This window comes from Lonchura striata, chromosome 3 (assembly GCF_050655825.1).
Source record: "Lonchura striata isolate lonStrDom1 chromosome 3, ASM5065582v1, whole genome shotgun sequence".
Taxonomy (NCBI): Eukaryota; Metazoa; Chordata; class Aves; order Passeriformes; family Estrildidae; genus Lonchura; species Lonchura striata.
In genome coordinates, this window is record NC_140705.1 from 111707664 (window position 1) to 111731665 (window position 24002).

Genomic DNA, 24002 nt, shown 5'->3' on the forward strand with positions numbered 1-24002 from the left:
TGGAGAACCTGGTGAATGAAGCTCAGGTTGGATGGGATCAGAGAGTGGGGAAAGACTCCTTGACCCCCTTGTGTGGGGCTGTATCTTGCTCCTCAGGGCTGGAGTGGTTTGTGTGCATGCTTGTTGGCACGAGAAGGCACATAAGGTAGAATGTAAAGGAGATAAAGGTTGTTTAATATAAATTCTTTCACTTTTGGAAGTTACCTCTGTGGAGTATTGAAAGTGAAAATAGCTACTTTTTGTTTGACTGTCTTGTTTTCCTCTACTGAGCAGCACTCTGTCTTTGCCCTGAAATGGTTTAAAAGAAGTTGGAATGTATTTCTGCTAAAACTCAGTGATGCTCAGTGTTACAAATCACCTCATTCCCAGGATAAAGTCTACTGAACAGAAGCATCACTGGGCACAGTCTGATTTCTTGGTGTAGGTCAGGAAAATGGGAAGGGTCATTGCTGCTGGTTTAATTGAGCTGATTTGTTGAAACAGAGGCAAATACAAATCACCCTGTCAAAACAGTAAAGCAGACAGTGTCACCTGGGCCTCGGAGTACACTTTATTAAAGGGTTTGTCTTGGAAAGGAAGAGAAAATCTAGCAACAGAACTGAAGATGAGGTGGTTAAGATAGAAAACATGCATGAATTTCTTGTTTGAGGGGCTGAATGTCCTCACCTGTCCCCTTAAAAAGGTAAAACTGGACAAGTCATGATTTATCTGGTGCCTGAGGTTTTCAGCTGAGAGTGAGGAGTTCTAGGCTCTAACCATATTTCTAAGACCCTACTTTATTTTTTATCCAGTGACTCCTGAATAGGAAGTTCATAAACATTCTTTTTACCCACTCTAAGCTTTAGGAGGTTACAGCCTACATTGTGTTTCTGGACTTGGTTAAATTTTATCTCCTTGAAGATTTAAACTCTCCTTGGGATATGGTACTGACATACATTGGGTCATAATCCTCAGACACATTACCTAAGATTTGGTTGGTGAAGTCAGAATGAGATTTCAGGAGTTTTCAAAATTCAATTTGGGACACATTTTGCTAAGGTCGTTTGAAAATGGAGGTTTGAGGGCTTGTATAAGTTCCATGCTTTTGAAAACTCTTTATATTTAGACATCCATGCTTTTTACTCTTCTTGTGCTGCTAAACTTTTCATTAATAACTTTCACATACAATTCAATAGTTCTAGCCAAAAAAAAAAAAAAAACCAAAAAAACAACTTGAAAAAAATATCTTTCAAATTCCACAGGCCAATGAGTCAACCCAGTAGTGCAGTGAATTGATGAAAAGCCCAGATCTCACAGCTGTCATGTAAGACATGAAGATGAGCTATAACCCACTGTGTTGTCCCTGGTAGAAAGATTTTTGAGGGTGGCTGTGAAGGGGAGGAGCACCAGAGTGTCCTTGCATTGTTTCATAGAAGCTTTGAGGTAAACTGAGTCTTTCAGTTGGAGAAACTGAACATCTGGTTATTGACTGTGCCTGTTCCTACAGTGGTAAAGAGAAGTCTTGAGGCCAAATCAGAACAAAATCTCTTATTGAATAGATTGCCTGACATGTTGTGCATATTTTAAGCAGCATGGCTGGTGCCACCTCAGTGGAGCCTGTGTATTTAGAGTATTACCCTTGTAGTGAAGAGCTCACGAGACAGGCACTGAAAGATTTAGAGCAATGCCACCTAGTGCTAAAATGAAATCTCCTGAAACAAATGCATTTTAATTTTTTTCAGGCTGTAGGTTTTTTATTTCTTTATTTTTTTTTTGGCAATTCCACTTGTTAGCATTAAACTTGGACATCAGAAAGCCACCTTGAGGCATAGATAGATTTGCTCAGCACCAGCTTGGAGTTGTAATTATGGCTCATATCTTACTGAGAGCAGCAGGAAGAGCTGACCAGGAGGAGCCTTATTGCCTCACTTCTCTTCTGTCTTACACCAGTTAGTGGCTGGATGCTGATACCACCACTTAGCAGGAGGGTGTGCATCTGAATTTGACCATTTTTAGCCTTTGATGCCTGATTTTGAATAATTTTTCCCCCAAAACAGCTGTTTGAATAAGGTGACCATCTGTTCCTTATTAAAAAAAAAAAATTAAAAAATCCTTTTCCCAGTGTTGTTCAGCCTATATCAGTTTAATATAAGTATGTACTTTGTCCCACATTTTGGCAGTGATCACCTAGGGGAGTCCACAAAAGATAAAATGTTTTCATAAGATCCCTGACTGTTGCATAGGAAATAGAACAGAGAACATTGCAGGCTTTCCTTTTCCTTTACCAGTATTCATTTTTCTGGTTGTTTCCTTTTTTTTCCCCCCAAATTTCTTTTCATTTTTGTATTTTCTGTTTGTATTTCCTATACAAACAGGTATTCAATATCTGCAATGCATTACTGTGATCCTTTAACAATGAAAATTATTAGGGCTGTTCTACATTATGCACTTCCATAAGAAAACAGATTTGATATCTTTCCCACTGAGATTATTTTTGTCTCACGATGCCCTTTATGATGTTGGTGATCCTCCTGCCTAATTTCTTCATGGGAGGGTATCACCATTTTTCAAAGAGATGGCTCCTGGGACTAACCTGTACAGGATATGACTAAAAGAACCTGCCAAAACAAGCCTTTGGGCAAAACAGCAATGCACATTTGGAGAGCCAGATGCTCTCTCTCTTTCATTATTTTAAAATAGTGATCCATGGCTCTGCCAAGACCAGTGTATTATAATATATAGTGGGTAAGATGTGCATACAAAGGCAAAACTGTCTCAAAAACCAGATCTTTTATTTCCTTTTAATCACTGATGCATCTCTGCTCCCATTGAGAGATAAGGATTGCAAAGAACTAAAAATTATTGGAAAGTCTCTTGAAAGGTCTCCTCTACCTTGAAGCCAGTATGGTTGTGGTAATGGAAAATAGATTTTCACTTTTTGAAATTTGTGGTGATGGAAAATAAGTTCTCATTTTATGAAATTTGATCATGTAGCAAAGTAAAAACGACAACCAAAACGAACCACACGGTAAAATAAATTTCAGTTTTCCCATACTAAGGTGTTTATTGAAGACTTGCATTCTCATCTGTTCCTTGAGGCTTCTTTATTTTCTGTAAGTGAAATAAAGATTTAGCCAAACACCAGGTTCTTGTAGTAGTTTTGAAATGAACTCTTGAGCATAGCCTGCACATGCTTTTGTTGTGTTCATTACAGTTCTCTGACAGAGGAAATAGCAGCAGGTAATGCATTTATTTGTGAACAGAATGATGATAGGAGAGGTGTTTAGGGCCCAAGTCATGTTTGTTTCCTAGTGATTTACTTGTTCTTTTGTTTGTTTGTTTGTTTTTCCTTACTGAAAATTTGCTTTTTAAATTCAGAATGTGTAATAGCTATTTGGTGAATTGTTTAGCATGACAATATGGATACACTTCTTCATGATTTAGAAAAAGACAACAGAACAGAAACAAAGGTAGAGGAATAGAGGTGTTTGTTTTCATGCTAAAAACCCAGACAAAATTATTTCTGTCAGAGGAGAATTCAAAAAAATAGACAGCTTTATTATCCATCTCCCACTGAATTTCAGTGGGCTTTTAGAAAATCCTCAATTTTTCTTTACAAAATGTTGTTTATTGCTGTTGTCTACAGCACAAGGTCTTCGAAACCTCTGAGTGGAATTAAGTTTCTTTGTCCAAACAGTCTCAGTAATCATTACAGGAGATGTGGGATGAAGGGGAAAAGCAGAGTTTTCATTTCTCCCTTTGCCTTTGCCATTGCTAACCTTCAGCAAGCAGCTTTTTGTGGCACAGCTGGTGGCAGAGGGCTGGGTGGTGGCTGGTGGCAGCCTCACCTCAATCTCACCATGCTGGGACATGGCACACTGATGTCCCAACATGGTAAGATTGTTAATTCCTAATTCCCAAGCGAGTACCTCTAGTAGACTGTCTGCAGCATCCTCTGCACTTTGTTTGGATAATATTGCTAATTTTGATAATGCTGCTCATTATCAAAACAATTTTTAGGTTGTGCCTGCATTCCAACTTCAGTGCCTACCTACCAGGGGTGTAAAAACACCACTGGTTTCTAGGAAAAGGTTTTTAGGCAGAGGCACCCAAATATGACAAAACAAGAGGCAGCTACGCAGACATCCTGAAGGAAATGAATTCCAACAGGGGTGAACATCTATTACCTTAAAACTAATATTTTGGTGTGATTCTTTAAGCCATTTTGTGGATTAAGGAAAAGCTGGTGGTCTTTAGGTTTTTCCAGGGTGGGAGGTAAACTGCAGGTGTGTGAAATTGGTACGAGGAAGATCACAGACTAATTCACCTCAACTAATTCACCTTAACTCTGGTCGTACTTGGCAGCTGAATTGTGAGAAAGTTGACCAAAGCTGCCCAGCACAGAGTGGAGATCATTTACTTGTATTTGTCTGTACTTTTTGATGGGTTGCAAGGCTTTAATATACAATAGAAAATACAGATACTTTGGAAGTTCCAGAAAAATTATATTTATATAAAAAGCTGTAATATGTTTATTTTCCTATCAACAAGTAGAACAAAGTTACTAGTGGAAGAGTTTAATTTGCCTTTTAGAAACTTGAAATCTCAAAGACAAACTTTGAGAAAGAAACCTATATTCATCTGGATGTATGATGCCACATCTCTGATTTATGAATGCAAAATTAAGTCTCTTCATAGAGAGCTTTTAGCTCAGATGGGGACAACTCCTTGTTTTATTTTCATTCTTGCCTTTAGAAGTTACTTTTTTGTGATCATTCCTCTTGGTTTTTCTTTAAAATCAAGTGCTAAAAAACAGATAATGAATTTTCTTCTGAGTTGTTACTTTTGGTTGGAAGCAAAGCCTGAGATTTTAATGCATGGAAATAAAAAATTCTATAAACATATAATGTTTCATACAGATGATCATTAACTGCTAAGATAAAAATCATCAAACCTTCTGTGGGAAGCATAACATGTTCAAATGAATGAAGTCTAAAATGAAAAGGAAACAGTAAACACAAGATTTTTCAACATTTTTTTATTAGGAATCAAACACCCCAAAAAATTGTCATGGAACTGTCAATACCACATGTGAGTTATGATTGCAATAAATTGTATTTTTGGGGACAGCTGTTTTGTTTTGTTGCTTGAGCCAAATATTCACTATTAGTGTTCTACCAAAGTTGAAGATATTATTATTATCTATTATTATTATTATTATATCATTATTATTTATGTCCCACCTGTATGTTGTCACCCATTCCTCTCTGTCAAGGAGATGAACAGTTGCAAGGGCTCAGAAAGTTGAACAAACTGTAATTACTGCATTCTATTTTTCAGCTTTTCTGTAATTAATTTGAGACACAGTTTGGAGCTTCCTGAAGCAAAGTTAGATTAGTTAGTAATTGATGAAACTTTCATCATCTATGTGGGTGGACTTCTTGGAGACCAATTTTCTGGATCTTTGGATGTTTTGTTTTGAATTCCACTTTCAATCTATTTTTTGTGATGCATGATCTCTGTCCCTAACTCCACATATCCAATCATTTTCCTTCGCCCACTCATTCCCATGGTCAACACACATCTTTTTACCTCGGATTTCTGGTACCCTTTTCCCTGACTCTGTTGTTGGCTTTTGGTTTTGTTTTGGCTTTTTTTTTTTTAATATTAGTATTTCCAGGTATTGCTTAGAAGCTTTCTCTCACCCATTGTTATCTTCTAAAACGTCACTGAGACCATCTGCTCCAAACTGACTCTGCTGAGCAATTCCAGTTCTCTAAGATCATTTGCACAGAAATTATTTTTCCAGACAGATTGTTTTCAGCAAAGACTCAGTAGCAGAAAAAGCATAAAAGTCTGGCAAAAGTGGCAATCATATCCTTTTAAAATAAATGAACCACATATTTTCATGAATTTTAGTACCTCTTTGCCATAGCTGCCTAAGCTGAACATTTGTCTATGTGGATATTAAGCAGTGGCTAAGAGTCAGATTCAGGGAACAACTTTTGTGTATGGATAATCACATTCCTATTTAGAAAACAGACATGTACATGCCATAGTCTCTTGAGGCTTTCAGCACAGGCCTAACTTCAAACCCTTCTTTAAAGGGCTCAATTTTTCCTTTTTTTTCTTAATGTATATTTTACCTGTAAGCTATTACTCTCTGTTGATTTTGGATCGTGCCCTCATTAAGTAAGTGTAGGAGATTACACTCACTGGTTATCTCAATAGTTTTGCACTTCCCTGTCAGGTACCATCTTGCTTAACAGCCCCTCTGGTCCTTATGTCTGGGAGCATAAATCAAAGAGAACCCAAACCACTTGAAGAGGTAATTACACTTTTCCTTCTCCCATGCTCATTGCCTGCAGCCCTGCTGGCCTGCAAGGGATGGATGCTTAAAACCAGACTTTTACTATCTGCATTATCATGTCTCTAAATTAGTACATGTTCATTCTGACACTTGGCAGTATAACAATTGCATAGATAAAAGTGTATTGGAAAGATTCTGCCTGCAACTTAAAGTTTATATAACTAGAAGCTGTGGAATAGGCTCCCAGTTTCCAAATGTCTTTTAACTTTGACATGTCCATGCAGTTTCACATGGTGATGGCACAAAATATTTTATCCTTGGTCATAATTCTATATCTTAGATATAGAAGGAGTCCCTGCCCTCTCTCTTCAGTAACCACATTCAACTTAACATGCAACAAAGCATGTGCCTATAAATAATTCTGCCATTGTAATAAAATATTTTGATAGCATAATGTGGATGTGACCTCAACAGCGACAGCATAAAACAATGAAAATGGTCAGGGAAGTGTTTTTAAGTAGGGAAAATGATCTTGAAGTCATCTAAGATAAATGTATGCCAAGCTCTTTAATCTAGAACCCCCACACAGAAACACTGCTGCTGCTTGGCTTCATCATGCGTGGCTTTGCTGTGGTAACTCATCCATCCATCTTCCCATCACTGTGCTAAAATGGCCTGGATGTGTTTTAGGAAAATCCTCTTTGAGACAGTCATGGCTGATTACCAAATCAGCCCAAAGTGGATCGTAGCTGTGCTCTCTGAACTCTTACTGAGGTTTCTGCTTTGCTCATGCCTACACTGCTCATTATCAAAACAAACCCATCAAAATTTGCTTTTATACACTGTCATAAGACAACCAACAGCAATGCAGACACACTGTTAGAGAGCTTCTAGAACCCTGGAGTGACTGTGATCCTGTAGGTATTGTGTCCCAACTCAGCAGGGGATTTTTCATCTCAATTTCTATGGCATTTCCTCATTGCATTTCACTCTATTCTTTTCATTCTGTACTTTCATTATGCATATTGTCCTGTATTCTTGATACGCAGACAATATAAGCTTTATATTATTCTATATTCTCTAGTTATTGCTATTATTCATATAGGTCTGTTTATTCCCTGCCCTAAATAAAATTGACAAATGATACTGCTTCACTTTCTTTCAACTGTGGCCTTTTTAATTATGCATCCAATTTCTTCCCTTGGAAATCTCTTCTCAAGCCTTTTTAATCCCATTTCTGTTCTTCTAAATGTAGGTACTATCCTTGAGCCTGCTCCAGAGTCCACTTAAAGCATATATGCTGACTTCACAGCTTCAGAAAGATAGGTTTAAGGGAGACTCGGAGTTGTGCCAAAGGGTGCTTATGTGTTTTGTTCTCTTGTAACACGAAATTTAATTATTGCAATGTTCTGTTTCCAGCTCTTCAGCACACTACTGCTCATGCATCTGCTAGGATGAATGATTAAAGATGAAAGCAATGTAAATCTTGGACTTAGGATTCTGTTTACTTGCACAGCAAGGAAATGAGTTTTTGCAACTTCCTCTGACATACTGGTCTCTTGGCATGGCATCATCCTGTGCAGCCCCCAGGGAAAGAAACATCTCCTTTAAAGTTAGTACTTCACTGACCTCAGAGTGAAAGCCAACTACATGTTGTAAAATAATTGTAGTGATTTAATGGTTGTTTAAAAATGTAGTCAGAAATCCATTTGGAACTGGGATTTTTAAACTAATTTTATATATATTTTTTAAAGCACTATTGTAGTTTTCACTGGTAAAACAAATATTGTTGTTTATTTGCCTTCTGTTAGATAAGCCAGAATTTAGGGGGAACCTTCATCTCCTATACTGGACTACCTGATGAAATTGAAAAAAATTGTAGTTTTGTTTTTTTTTTTTATCCATTGTATCTGTGACATTGCTTGTGTCTGGGAGACCCTTGATATTGTGTGACATGTCAGTAAATAAATAGGATACAAAAATCCAAACGGCCTTTATGACACAGACTAAAAACTGATTAAATGCTAGGTTCTTAAGTATAATGACAAACTGGGAATCATTGCTGGAGTTGATTTGATTCTGCAGAGGCTCCAAAGGACTGGGGCCAAGAAATTATCTCTGTAAAATGTTGCTAATCCAGTATATCAATATAAACTTATTACTAATAAAGTGAGTAGGTTAAAGAAGAAAGCCATAAAGTATAAAAGAGATTAGTGCTGAGTGACTGTTTGGAAAGCTCCATGCAGGTAAATTATGTGTATTTTGACCAAGTAGAGTCATAAATATCTAGGTACAAAGATTGTTGGTTGTGTAGGATACCATAACTTGCTCTGAAGAGGGCTCAGGGAGGATGAGAGAATTGAGAGTCAGCATCAGCACTGCTGCACATCAGGGAGATTAGGCAGCATGGAGGCTGAATAAAATCCTCAGCTGGTGAAAGACTGGGTACCCAGTAAGAATAGAATTGTGATGTAACATCCATATAACACTGGCCTGACCTCTGCTGAAAAAAATCTGATGCAGATACAGTTCACATTTCAAGGAGTAAAAAGATTTATGGGAATGCTTGAAGGGATGGAAAATATGGCTTACAGGAAGGCATTCAAGGGAGTTTTACTCTATGTCTTTATCATCACAATCTTAAAACTCATCTGGAGAAAATAATAGTTCAGTAGTTCCATGAAAAAATTCATAATAAGAACAAAACCTATAAGTCAGTGTAGGATTGATCAGCATTTTAAAGAGAGGCAGAGATATAACTTTTTACAAATGACTGTAAGCAGTCATTGGAACATTTCCCCAGTAGATCAGTCATGCTTGCTAATTCAATGTTTGTATGTTAAGGAAAAAAAGGACTATGGGCCAGATGCAAGAATTAATGCAAGTAAGCCCTACAGTTAACATAAAGTACTAGGTTAGAAATACCAGTGGCCCTGTCTAATCTTAAACTTCTGTAGTCATCAACATAATGTGTATTTTTCTTTAAATTGCTGCTTTTGGTGGAGTTTTCTCTTTTTGATGTTTAGATTTTGCTTTTGAAATCAGCCTTTCCTAAACAAATCCTTTTAAAAAATGTTATTATTTTTAACATCACACAGGCAAAGCCATCAAAGCTTGCCATTATAAGGTTTACAAGCTATAGACAGTGGATGCCCTGTTGGCAATGTCCCTTTAAGGGCACCAGTCCTGAGAGGTGCCAGGTGGGGCTGTCAGAATAAGCACAGAGAATGATCCAGTCACACCTCTCACCCAGACCTGTGCTATGATCCTCATTTCTGAATGTGTGCAGGATCTTGCCTTGCTGGTTAGAGGGAGCCAGGAGGGCTGCTCCATTGCCTTTGCTATCGTTGTTCCTCTTTCTGTGGACTGGCAACAAAATAAAACGTGGTGTGTCAACCCAGGGAAGACCTCTGGGAAAAGAAAAACCTGTATACATGAATTTAAATTAGAGAAAATGCCTTTTCCCTACTTTTATCTACCTTTTTTTGTCTGGTATCAAGGAACAGCTGTGGATAGAAAGCAGCAGGGTTTGACTACTGTCAAGCAGCCACTAGTAGGTAAAACTGATCCAGGAGCTCACAGGAGCCTGTGTTACCTGGAAATGCTTTAATACTGGAAAGATTTTGTAAGGAGAGGCGTTGCTGACTCTCGATGAAAACAATCAACTTGGTTTAAGGAAATAACACATAAAGTTGTTCTTAATAACTGCCTCTTCTTAGAACAAGCATTTAAAAGATGAATTCTACCAACACTAATGCTAATCTCTTAATGAGACTGCAAAGTTGTTTTCCTTCTCTACTCTGCCATTTCTCATGGTTTACCTTTCCTCCACGTTTGATTTTTTTCCAACATCAGTCATACATTTACAACACTTCTGTTGATGTAACTGGGCTTTGGATTGGGCTTCAAGTTTCCATTTCCTTTCTGTTTAAATAGGGATTTCTTTTATCCAGAGGGGAAATCAATAATTTGTCATGACAAACCAATGCTCATTTGGATTCACAATGATGCGGTCAGCTCTTCTATTGTGTTCTAAAGCACTTTAGGATAATGGAAGAAGAGCCTTGTTTGTGATTTTTGATGTTTTCTTTTGTTTTCCCTGATTTATTTAACATCTGTACTCCATTTGACCATTTGCAGGACAGATTACAGTAAATCTATAATTTTGTTTGTTTTAAAGAAGATTTTTTGTTTGTTTTAAAGAAGATTTTGCTTTCTGTGTCCCAAGTCTTTCCCAGGGGATCATTCAGGGAACCATCAAAGGATTAACCTTTGGTATGACAAAGTAACAAATGCATCTGCAAGACAAAGCTTAAGTATACTTTGCCATAAACTTGCATAACCTATACTGTTCCTTTCCAATCATAGCAGATGGCAATTACTTACAGAAGCGAGCTCCCATTCTTTTTTAGGTGCTGCTATCTCTGCAATCCCACCTGTGCACGGAACATTCTCCATCCTTGGCTGTCTCAGCACAGGGAAGGCCCAGGTAATTTCCTGCCAGTCATCCCCTGCAAACTATTTGGGGATTGCTCAGGGAGCCTCTGTGTTCCTGAGCATCCCGGCAGGGCAGACTGGGAGTCAGCGAGGAGCCCTGGCCCTGAGGCTTTCCCATGGCTCTGCGCTGTCACTGCTTGATCACCTCCCTGTCCCTTTGCTTGTGCAAAAAGAGGGATAAGGGACAGGCTGCTGACAGCCCTGTGAGCAGCAGGCGCGGGGTTCTGCCTAGAGCAGGAGGTCTGGGGGGAAACTCCGGCTATTTTGTGTTCGCGGCTCGAGGAAAGAAGCTGGGCGCAGTCAGGGCGGTGAGGGTCTTGCCAAAGTCTTTCGTCCTCCGTTCCCTACAGCCACCCGCGTTTGCTCCAGCTCGGGAGTGTCTGCCTCCCCTGGGCGACCTTCCCCGGGGCAGGGGCAGCCGGAGGGCTCCGGGCACGGCGGGGCTGGCGCCGGGAGCGGGCTGCTGCGCGGGTGCAATGGGGAGGCGCGGCTTTGCGGGGGCAGGGCTGTGGAAGGTGGGAGTGAAGCGTGGGTGGGGTGCTGGGGAGGCGTGCGGAGCGCTCCGGGAGCGAGGGAGGGAAGCAGGGAGGGAAGGGGGGCCGAGGCGATCCTCCCCCCCATGATTGGCAGCGCGGCGCGTCCCCCTCCATCCCCGCCCGGCTGCTGCTGCCCCTCGGCCGCCGTGGCACACGCATCCGCACCGCCCGGTGCTCTCCGCGCTGCTCTCCTCTCGCCTCTGCCGCTCTCGTTTGTTTTCATTTTATTTTTTTTTTTTCTTTTTTTTTCCGCCCTCCTCCCCTCCCATCTTTTGGGCGCTCCCCCTCTCGCCCGCCCGCCCGGCGGGCTGCCTCCGCGGGCGCGCAGCGCGGGGCCATGCCGCCGGGGCCGCCGCTGCTTCGGGGCTCCTTCCTCCTCCTCCTCCTCTTTCTCCTGCACTTCCTCGGCGCCCCGGCCCGCGGAGCCGTCTACACCAACCATTTCTTGGTGGAGCTGCACGACGGGGGCCAGGCGGAGGCCGAGCGGGTGGCGGCGGAGCACGGCTTCGCTGGGGCGCGGAAGGTAAGCCCCCCGCGCAGGGTCGGTGCCGTGCCGTGCCGTGCCGGGCCGGCGGAGCGGGGCTGGCCCCGGCGCGGTTCTGGCCGCCGCTCCCCTGCGGGCAGGGTCGGTGCGGAGCGCCCGCGTTAATCCGCGCTGCTCCGGGGCCGCGAGGAATTGCGGTGCCAAGAGCAATCGCAAGCGGCTCCCCGGCGTTGGCACGGCAGGGTGGTTGTCTTGGAGGGAGAGCGGAGTTTCCCACATGGGAACTCGCTGCCTTGCGAGTTACTATGTAAACATCCTGCCGTGGAGGTGCTCCCATCCTGCGGGGCTGGGGCTGCTGCCCGAGCGCGCCTGGAACGGCTCGGGGCACCTACGGGAAAAGGAGAGACTCATCTCCATGGAGAAGCCTGCACACAATTTGAATAGAATTTTGACACTCAATTTTTGGTTTTGCTGACCTTCTTAATACCCCTATTATTCCCCTAGAGAAATAGGATGACCCCGTGATAAACAATGAATGGTTTTCACTAATAAATGTAAGTTGGGAAACTTCAAGTGCCATTGGAGGTTGTTTTCGCTCCTGAGGTCCTGGGAAATCAAGCGTAGCCAGAGTGGCAGGTCCCCTCCTGGCTCCGAGAGTGTCCCTCTCTGCTAGAAATCTCTCCCATTCAAGCAATAATTAGACCTGTAAATATTTTCAGGTAACAGTAAAACTTGGGGTGAAAACAGGGAGAGGCTGATAGAGTGCCCTGGTCAATACAGTTCCTGGCAGACTTGCTTAGAGGGATGCAAAAGGAAAGCAGGCTGTGAGTGTTGCTGCTGCTTTTTAGGTTTTTTTTTTTTGTTTTCCTGGCAGTTATGCAATGACAGCCGAATCCTACATCCTACATGCTATTATGAATGATAATAGCACCCTGAACTTGAATGAGTGAAATGGCTTTACGCCTCGATTTAAAAATAAAAATTAAAAAAGCATATCAAGTGAGACTCCCTCCCTCAGGTTGCCTTGTTTCAACTCCAGTGGGAGCTTGTTAGAGAAATGAGGACAAGATCATTGTTGCTGTGACCACAGCTAATTCCTGCTCTGATAAGATGCTTTTGTTTTAGGCACACAGCCTTGTCATGATAGTGACAGATAGCTGCTGATACATTTGGGAACGGATTCATTGTGTGCATTGGGTTTTGTTATATGAGACTTAGACAGAGCTTTTTGCTTAACAGTTTTCCTCTTCTAGTCTCTTCCTGCTTGTGCTGCCTTCCTCCTCTCCTGGGGTTATCAGACTGATAAGGCCTTTTGAGGATAGAAGGGTACATTCCCACAAAGATCAATTTATTACGACTTTTGCTAGATGCTTTCAAATGATCCTGTCATCCAAGTGAGGAAGAGAGAGCGGATTTTGTAGGATGGAGAAATGCAGCTTCTGGGCTATTTGAGGGCTCTCCCCTCTACCATGCTTCTCCCCAGCATGCCTCAGCCTCATTAGGACACATACAGCTTCTTCATGGAAATTGTAGCTTACCTGAGGAAAGAGCTGGAGGGAAGTCCCTCAGGTGTGCAAGAGAGAGGTACCTGCTTTCCAGGACATGCTAAGGGGAGGCTGTGGACACGGTGTCTCTAGGAGTGAAGCTCAGCAGAGCCATGGTGTGGTGTGTGTGTGTGCACTCATGGCATGGGGAAGTGGGTCCTGTACTCAGCACACACTGGCTGAAGTTTTCTGAGTTATACTATCCCAATCCCTGAAAAACCAGTGGGTCCTGTACTCAGCACACACTGGCTGAAGTTTTCTGGGTTCTACTATCCCAATCCCTGAAAAACCAGTGGGTCCTGTACTCAGCACACACTGGCTGAAGTTGTCTGGGTTCTACTATGCCAATCCCTGAAAAGCCAGTAAGCTTGCCCTGCCTCCTCCCCAGCTGTAAGTGGAAACAGCACTCTGATTTCTGCAAGACAGTAATTTTAGGGAAGAGGAAAAGTTGGCTGGGTTTGACGCTTTACTGGGTGTGTTGGATAATCCGCGAGAGGTTGGTAGCAATCTCTACTCTTCACAGGGTTTGGGTGGTGACAATTGGCTGCCACTAGAAGCATGTGCCATTTGTGCCAGTGGCTCTTCAGTGCTGCTGGAGAATCTCCTCTCTGTTTTGCTGTCGTCAGGCTTGTCTAGCAGCCTGCAGCCTGCAGACTCAGCTTTCATGGCGATGCCGACGGTGCAGGAAGTTGAACGTGGCCGTGCAGAGAAGCACAGAGCTGTTAGTGGGAAGCTCTTGAGGGAAACTACTATGTGGAGATATGCTGGCTAATGAAATATTAAAAAAATACCAGCACACCCCCCCCCACTCCCAAATTACATCGCAAGGAGAAGTGGTCTTTTAGCTACTTCGATGACACATGCTGTTAGGATGATATATTGAGTTATTTACTTAAAACAAATCCAGTTAACTTTGCCCATATTGGAGAAGAGCCACGTTCTGAAAATAATCACGTTTATTTCAGTGCAGTGTAGGAACACAAGAGCAGATTCCTCTTTTTTTATTGTGTGTGAATTTAAGATGCGTATGAGAAAGATTCCTTTTATACGTTTAGGGTATCACAGATCTCTTTTAACATGACTTTATGGGAGCTGGTTTTTAAATTATGTATTTTTAGTGCACATTTTTTTTTCCCCAAGTAACAAGCAATCTCTGAGCAAGTGCATATTACGTTTACTTAACAGCAGATTTCTGTGGAAATGCATGAGAAAGCATTGCTTTCAAGATTAATGTTACGGACTGCATGATGCTCTTTCTAATTGATTCCTTGGCCATGCTTCCTACCATCATTTTGAAACCAGAAGATGTCAGGTAGGCTAAATGTGTGCTTTAAATTCAGTGCTTGATGAATTGACTAAGAAGGGCTTGGTGCTTACATAAACAGGTGCTTTTGTTTAGGTCTAGGATCCTAACGTGTCAAAAAGAGTAATCAGTTTTTCTTTAATCTTCCCTGAATTAATCCTGAATACAGACATCTTTGTAATGCTGATTGTGCTCTTTGGTTTTTTATTTTTAATATTTGCAATTTTTCAGTCCATTTTTACCTGCTAAATTTGATTCTATGTATTCCTGGTGGAACACATACTGTGATAAAACATACTTTTTTCTTAAAATAGTTAGTCTTAACATTTTTAAGCATTCAGGAATAGTGAGACTGCCCCCCTAATATTGTAAGAACTGCAAAAAGAACAAGTTTTTGGTTCTGATTGGGTTTTCCCCCCCATTTGATTTATTTCCCTCTTGGCACAGTTGTCACCAGAATGCATTTCTTAATGCAGGTTTTAAAAAAGCTGCTTTCTGACCTTGCCTTGCAATTTTCAATTAATTTCTAACAAGGAGAGTTGGAAGATGCATTTAGAAAGGTCTTCTATTTGGAGATCAGAGTTTAGGCATCTCGTTCCATTTCATCAACAACAGCAAGACTGAGACAGTCCACAAAATGTCAATGTAACTAAAAGGCTAAATATTTTGCTTCTAGTAGCATTGAGGTGAAGGGTTTTAAACAGCTAGCATTCAGTGGCCCCAGATTTTAAAATAAGAACCAAACCTGGATTTGAAAACACGGAGAATTTTACATTTATGTTGCCTAAAGCTGGTCTATTTTTTCCTTGCATCACCTGATCCCTTATCCCTCTAAATCTTGCAAAACTCAGTCTTACCTCTCACAACTGTGACTTTCTTTCTTCCTGATTTTTTGCTTAGGAAGCTGCTGGTTGAGGACCAGGCTTTGTGGAACCAATCAGTAATTTCTTGATGAAACACTGTGAGCATTCAGATTTTCTTTTCTTTTTTTTTTTTTCCCTTTACTTTACATAAATGCAGACATATCAAAAGCAAAACTTAACAGATAAGGAAGCTACATTTCTTACTGCAGCAACTCACTTCCCTGCATTTAGGCAGAGGTGAGGTGGGAATTGATGTGGTGTAGAAGGCAGACCAAGAGGCAGAATAATGAGTTCACAGCCTTGAGAACACCTTGCTGGGACTTCTGTCAGGGATCCTGAACATTTCATCCTGGGATGCACATCCTAAAACCTTAAAATGCCCTCCTGTGCAGACCAACCTCTAAATCTGGAAAATAGGTGTTTGCTTTTTTTTTTTTTTTTGGTAATACTTTGTGTTTTGCCTTGGATGCATAAACAGCTCTAGGAGCAAACACTAGCTAACTTGGAACAAACAAACAAAAAAAAATCCTGTTACTTAAATTTAATTAATTACACACATGAAAGCTGTAAATTATCATAAAGATCTGTAAACAACAGGCTCAAGCACATCCCTCACCCAGTTTCTGCAAAGCTCCTTCTCTACCAGAGACTCAGACTGTTTGCTGGTAGTGAATCTTCTGTTTGAGCTATAAAATAATTACCTTGTCAGATTTTACACTTGTTTGGGTGTAAAACAATAAGGTTTGTCTCCCCTACTGTAGATCCCCACTGTAATGGCTTCATTTCTGCTTTGAATATGTGGTGTGGTTATTTCTTGACAAAAGGTGCAGATTAAACCTTACCTTTACAGAGTTTTGTTTTGTTTCCTGAACTACAGCTCAATAAACAGAGAGTTATGGAATTCTGTCTGTCTATAAAGCTGCCTGTATTTATAATTTTATTTATTCCATATTGTTTGGACCCATTTGCAAAATAGAAGTGCAGTTTTTTCATTTTTTTGTTTTTTGATGCTGCAGCCCAATGGGGAATGTGGAAATATTGTTTTTCATTTACATTATATTTAGCTTTGCCAGTGTCAAGTAGAAAAGGTGTAAGAAGTGGACAGCATTCCCTGCATGCTGGGATCCTGGTCTATGTCCTGCCATCTAGCCCAGAGTGCCTGTCAGCCTGGGGTCTCCCTCTTTATGCCCAGGTACCTTTCTTGAAAATGACTCTTTCAGACTGTTCCTGGGCTCTAGAACACACAGATCCATGAATTGCCTCTGTGTGTTTCACCTTTGGGATCCCAAATGCTGCAGCTCTGTCCATGGTCCTGCTTGAAGCTCTCATTCCTCTAGGTAGGCTTTTCAGATGCTGATATGGACATCTGCAAACACACCCAGAATTGAATCTGCCCCCTGACCCCCCTCTGCACAGCTGTGCAGCAAAGGGATAAAACTCTTCATTGCAAGAGTCCCCTGATTTGGAGATGTTTTTGGTTTTTTTTGGATATTTTGCATCAGGCCAGATGGACAGATCCCATTGTCACGCCCAACCAGATCCAGATGATTTAGGGTGCTGCAAATGAGGGAGGGCAATTTGTTTGTAGTTTGGGAGCTCAAATCCAGATTGAAGTCCTAGATCAAAATAAACTATCAGTTCATGCCCAGCTTGAAATGCTTTTTCCTTCTGAGATCCTGTGGCATCCTTGGCATTTGTTTATTAGCAGGCAAATTATCCCAGAGACTGAGTCTGCTGCTTGTCTCCTTCAGAATAGGACAGAGGTGTTTGAATTTTTGTTACCTTTTGGAAAATCCAACTGCTGTGTGAAGGTGAAAGATAGCCTTCTATCTTCTTGACAAAACATGCCAGGTGACAAGATAGAAGACCCTTTCAACTCTTAGGAAAACTTTTACTGCTGTAACTATACTGTTGTGGTTAAAGTGGGGAAACAAACCCAATTGCATTGCTGTTACTATCAGCATAGGAGAACTGACATGTTTCACTCATTCCAAGTCAAAACAATATTAGCAGAAATTTAATTTCCACTGGAACTTCTAACAGTAAGACCACACTGATTAAAAAAAAAAAACAACAAACAAACAAAACCAAGCAAAAGCAACAACAACATAAGAGCTTCTAGAGTGGAATAGTTTTGCTCGTAATAGTTACTGCTTAGTGTAGCTAAATAGAAGTTTTCATATGACACTTAACCTCATCCATTGATGGAGTTGTTCAATTAAAATGGACACATGCAACTCAAGTTTCAAATGCTTGTAATAAAGCAGTTGCAAAGTAGTTGCCAAAAGACAGGTAGAATTTATCTGGTAGGTAGTTTCCATTAGTAAGTTCTGAGAAATGTCCATGCTCACAGAATATTCTGTGAGCTGGAAATCAAGCCAAATTGTGAAAATGGATGATAAATTCTGCCAGTTCTTATTAAAATATTATAGCTGGGAAACCCTTCTGTGCAGTTCCAGGCCACAGAATGGATGGGTAGTTTTTGTGTGAGCTGTAGTAGCAAATTCAGTGCTGTTAATAGATGTAAAATTTACCTTTGTCCTGCAGTGTTATTCCAGTCATCAGAAACCTTGTTCTTTTTTTTCTTCTTTCAACTTTTTTAGATAATTAAATGGGTCAGGTCTCTACAGGATGCTGCTGTATGGTGGCTATAAATATTGCAGTGAGCAGCCCAACACTTCCATCCATCCTTGGCCTCTGGCAGGAGGAAGCTGAACTGCTCAAGACTTTGTCAAAGTCTAGTGTGCTGCTCTTGTAAATCAAACTCTGCATTTGACTCTCACAAGTTCATTGGAAAAGCAAACCCTATGCTACTGAAATGGAGATTTAATTTCAGCTCAGCAGGCTCAGGCCATGTTTTGTGACAGAAAGCAGCATCCCAGAGAGAGCTGGATTCGGTGTGTACTGTGTGAAATTCTGAGTGGCCATGACACACAGTTTGTCATGCAGTGTGAAATACAATTTGGTCACAGATTTATGACAGTAGCTCAGCAGTGTAACTCCACTGTGCTGGCTGTGTTCAGCAAGTAGCAGGAGCTTGGACTTAAAAAAGAAATTATCAGCTTGGCCACTATTTCCATTTATACACTGTGATTATAAATAAATGAATTGGGTAGTAATAGCTCTTTCACAAGGAGAGAACTGGGACATGGTCCTGTATTACCTACCTTCTCAAACAAAACTTCTGTGGAAATGTTACATTCTTAACTATTTTCTCCACAGAAAGCAAATGATAATAGTGACCTCAGTGTTTACATCAAACCAGCTGGCACATGTATACCAGATAACTCATGATTTAACTAGATTGTTTGCTTACCAGATGAATAAGGTGGTAATATGTCAGAGCAGCTTTCTCCAAAGAACCAATCTGTGAAAACCTGAAACCCAGCAAATATGTATTTAAATACTATTATTATTATTAAATAGAGAAATTTGCTGTTTCAAATGATTGTTGGATACAAACCTAGAGCCAAAGAGGTAAATCCCTCCCTTGTCTGGGTAGTAAAAGAGGTGGAATATAGCCTTCCCTTTCCTGATGACAAAGGATCCTTCTTTCTACCTACTCATCCTTAATGAAAAGCCAGTGAAACAGAGGAGTGTGATTCTGAAATCTGCTCTGTGGGTGAGTCCTGTCTCTGTCACCTACTGTGCAACACCAAAGGCAGCAAAAGCTTCTTTTTAAGGCTTTTAGCTGCAGCCAAATATTGTGAATTAGCTATAACCATGACTGTTGGATTCCCATCAGCCCCATGGGGACTTTATGCTTCCCTGTATCGATTAATTTTAGAACAGTGTCTCACCTGAACTTGGCTGTTTAGAAGTTACTTAGAGCCAGTTGTAAAGTGGAACAGTCAGTTCAGAATTTGGGTGAAGTATCAAAAATCAGCACTGGAACACGTTTGTAGATTTGGAAGAATTGGCTGCTAACATTGATGGAATGATGGTTGTGGATTATGACGCATTCATCTTGACAGCATTTCCATCTTTTAATTTTTGTATTGCCATTGAAACCCCCAAACTCCACAGGCAAATGTACTTTATCTCTTAACCGTAAAACCATTCAATTTCTCCTACAATTAAGATATAGTTCAGAATAGAACCATGTCAGAAAAGCAAGTGGATGTTTTTCTTTCTTTTGATGAAGATTAAAACACTCAGTGTGATTCTGAAAAATCCCTTTCCCCTGCCTTCTAACTGAACATATATTATTCATATTAAATATATTATACCTTGCTAGAGAAACTAGTTTTTCAGGCTCTGAAGGCTGAAATGCTGAGTGATTAATTAGAAGTTTCCTTTCCTACATTTTTCTTGCTTGATTAATGTCATAGGAGCAAGATAACATATAAGCACATGCTGGACTGAAAACAATTTCTGCCAGCAATAGACTTCCATCATTTATTAATTGGCAATAAAAGACTTATTTCACAGATGCCTGAAAGGTCAGTGAGGAAGGGTAAGAGGTGGTGTTGGGTGCTGCTGTTTGCTTTCCTTTCTCATCATTATTGCTAGGTTTAAGTCATCCTTTTTCTCCTGTCTACCACGGAGCTCTTGACCCCACTCAGAGCAGCTGCTCCTTGTTGTGAAGTGACCATTAAGCTGTTTTGTCAAGAGTCAACAGGAGCTCTCTCCAGGTTGTGGTGGCTTGAGTAAAGGATTTGCCTCTGACCTGATCTCGTGGTAGTGAGGACATTGTTTGTGGCTGCCTCCTAGCAGAATGAAGAAATGTTACAAAAATAAGGAAAACAGCAGTGTTCCAAAATGTTTTTTTTTCCTTTTTTGAGGCTTTCTTCCCCTGCTTTTCTCAAGCATGCTACCTAATGTTAAAAAAAAAAATAAAAAAATAAAAGGACAAACAGTGTGATCCTCCTGTCCTTTAATGTTGCAGTTTTGTTTCTAATTATTACCCATGGGCTTCTCTCCCATAAAACACACATTTTTCTGAAGGAACTGACTGCTTCTCTGGCAGCTGGAAGACTTTTTCAGTGTGGTTGGTGTAATATCAGAAACCTCTCTGTGAAGCACTTTCTGTCCATCAGCTCTTGCTTGGCTGCCTAGCATTGAACAGACATAGAGCAAAAAGGAAAGAGTAAAGGTTTTTAATTGCAAGAGAGGTCAGATCTTCTTAAAGTGTCAGTGAGAGCTGGCATCTTTGCATTAGAGTAATTCACATCTGTGCCTTCTTGAGTAACTCTTGTCAGCAGCCAACTAATTTTGCTCTGAGTTGCTCTTATCACGCTACTTCATTCAAGCCTGAGATCCTGGCTTGGCTTTTAGCTGCTGCATGAGCTAAGCACTTGCACACATGTTTATGTAGCCACTTTGTTATGTGAATGTGGACTTAAAAGGAATGCCCAAGTGCCTTACTGAAAATCAGGATCTCAGTGTTTAGCAACGGTGAGGTTTCAGAACTGGTGTTTTGTGTCTGGGGCACGCTGCACCTGAACGTTGTTTTTTAAATAGCAAACTTTAGCTCATGGCTTTTATCTCTGTGTTCCTGAAGCTGATGTGACACCAGGCTCCTGTGTGTGACAATAGCAGTCAACCTGTTCTGTTCCATGCTTAAAAGGAGAGATGGGCTGTAAATCAGGACTGAGGCAAAGTGGCCTTTTGTAAGCAGTGCTAATTGCTGTCAGCAATATTGATCTATCTCAGAAGCATACCATGGCCATTTAAATTTGCAGACTCCAACTGAATCAAAATGTTTCTTATGAGTTTTCTCTAAGGCAGATATACTGATAGGAAGAAGATATTTCCATCTTATATTGCTTAAATATATTACAACGTTTAACAAATATTTGTTGTTAAAGAGGTGCCTGATTTCTTACGTATATATTACATGTGTAGATATGCCCATTAATATATGTTTGCAATGGCACTTGGCATTTTGCAGTGGTTTCATATCACAATCTATAATGCTGTGCAAACATTAATTAAATAATTCATATCAATAAATAAAATAACTAAACTAGTACTTATAGGAGTATGCAGTTGTTTCATATCACAGTCTATAATACTGTGCAAGCATTAATTAAATAATTCATATCAATAAAATAACTAAACTAGTACTTCTAGGAGTATGCCATTTCACATGGGAGGCAACTGAAACAAGAATGTTACAGGTCTAATTGCCCAAGATTCTCCTAATATAAGAAGATACTGAAACTCATGTCTTTGGAAATTTAGTTCTGGCTCTGTCCTAGAGCAGAGTTGTTACCATTTGAAGCAAGAGCAGAGAGGGAAATAGCAAATGAAATAGTCATGGGTTGAATGATCTTGGAAAGAAGGTCGTTTGAGGTGTGAAAACTTGTACAGAATATTATCATCTTGAGAGAAGCTTTGAAAACACAGCAGAACATCAAGAAAGTGACAGAATACCCTTAGGACCTCCATGGGTCCAAGCAGGAAGAAGGTACTTACAGCCAAAATTTTATTCACCTTTGTTAATAAAACGTGGAACTGGCAAAGCCACTTCTGGATCACCATCCTTTTTCCTCCCTTTATTCTTACAGCACTGACTGCCTCAGACTAAATGAATTTTGGTTAATTAACTGGGTCAAGTACTGACCAATTGTCTGTAAAGAATATCTGGAGTCTGATTTCTGTTTGTCTTCTTTTCTCTCTCTTTTTTTTTTTTTTTTGGTTTGTTTAGGTTTGGGGGGGGGAGGTGTTTGTTAATTTTATTTTGTTGTGTTCCTTTGTTATTGTTTTGTTTTTAGGGGTGGAGGTGTTTTGTTTTAATGGGATGGTAAAATTCTCCCAATGTTGTGTTGCACATACCTGCTTTAAGAAAATTTAATTGATTCACCTTCTCATGAAATCATATTTACTTAATTATTCTAAATGATGTGTATGTTTATCTGTTGTTTGTGTGGTTGTTATGGAGTTGTGCAGCTGAATGATTGGAGAGGTTGTCTCCTTTTCCCAGTGGTCGTTTGTTGCTGCTAAAAATGACAACACAGCTGGTAGATACTCCCAGTGACTTTTTGTGCTGAACTCCAGATTTTTTTCTGGTGCCCAGGGCTTGACTGAGGTGCACTTCTTGCACACACACCCACAGCCACCCCATTTATGTAAGAGGACATAATGATGATTGCTCAGCCTTCACTTCAGCCTATCAGTAATAATCACCTACTCCAGGTAATGACAGCCTGGATTAACTCACAGTCCAATTTGAGGGTTAGTGTATAAGCAACATTCTCCTTGAAATGTGGGAAGTATTGTGCTTTCCACAGGGCATGTGGTAGAATTGATAATGGTGTTTACAGTTACTGGGGAGTGACAGATAAAACTCTCTAAACTGCACAGATCCATTGCCATAAACCAGAATAACCGTTTTTAAAGTAGCAAATGACTTCTCCAATTCACTGATAAAACTATCAGCAAATCCAGAGTATTGCCACTTGTATGACTTTCTGTGCTTGCAGGATGGAGCTCTTCAGTGCCAAACCTAACAGTGATACAGATACAATAAAACCTTACACCTGTGTGATTCATTCAATTGCAGATCCAATTCCAAATATCACAAACTTGTAAGCAAACCAATGGAGCAGTGTTTTGTAAAGGCTTGGAGGCTCTGGGTGGGGTAATCCAACAACAAAACTGATGAGAAAATGAGAGTAGCCATTTAACATCAGAATTGATCTACCTGAGCAGCAGTGCTTCTCTTACAGAATTCAGAGTGAAAGAGCTCCTGGGGCTCAGCTCTGCTTGTCCCTAACATGGCCACCTCAGAAAAGTGAGATGAATAATGCTCTGAAAGGTTCTCTTTTTCTTTTGCCATGAATTGTGCAGGGCATTCAGATGAATTGCTCATGGACAGATTGGACATGTAAGGGTAATCTCAGTCCACAGCCAGTGAAGTTTCTTTCATTTCCTTCCAGGTTTTTATTAAACACCTCATGTCCAGCTGTTGAGGAGACTGTTCTTGCTGCGTGCAAGAAGGACTAGGCAAAAGGCTTTGTTTTATAAAATAAAATTGTATAAATAATTTCATATAATAAATTAATATAAAATTTATAAAGTAAAATTTTATACAATTTATAAAAAAGGCTTTTAGATAAAATAAAATCCAAATACATATATTCTACAAAGTCTTTGGACATCACTTTTGACTTTGCACTGTTTCTAGAGGAGAAGATAATTTTGCTATGGGAGTGAGGAAATCTTTGAGAAACTTTTGGAAATTACTCCTGCTGGCTTGAGAAGATGCAATAGAATTTTTTGAGCAGGGCTGCTGTGTTCTTGCGGGGTAACCACTATTCTAAATAACAGTAACAGGTGGTGTTTATCATGTGTGTTACAATATTTCCATTGACTTTTGTATTTCTCTACTTAGTCTTGGTCCCTTCTTACTCCCACCACCAGTTGCTGATTCCTTTAAGAGATAGTTGGGTATTTATATGAAACAGAGCTGAAAACGCATGAAAATGTCTAAGACAGGCATTTATGAATTAATTTGTAAGAGAAATTGCCACTTTGTGTTA

At 40.4% G+C, this 24002-nt stretch overlaps 1 protein-coding gene across 2 annotated transcripts in view; it reads left to right on the top strand.

Moving 5' to 3' along the window:
• The first annotated feature begins 11346 nt into the window (after nucleotides 1–11346).
• PCSK2 (proprotein convertase subtilisin/kexin type 2) overlaps nucleotides 11347–24002 on the top strand; it is a 108388-nt gene continuing 95732 nt past the window's right edge. The window contains exon 1 of one of the 2 annotated variants that reach the window (XM_031504219.3): nucleotides 11347–11845. In XM_031504219.3, the coding sequence (XP_031360079.2) occupies nucleotides 11660–11845 (186 nt within the window). In that variant the 5' untranslated portion in view covers nucleotides 11347–11659. The remainder of the gene's footprint in view (nucleotides 11846–24002) is intronic. The other variant, XM_085577222.1, reaches the window with a different exon arrangement.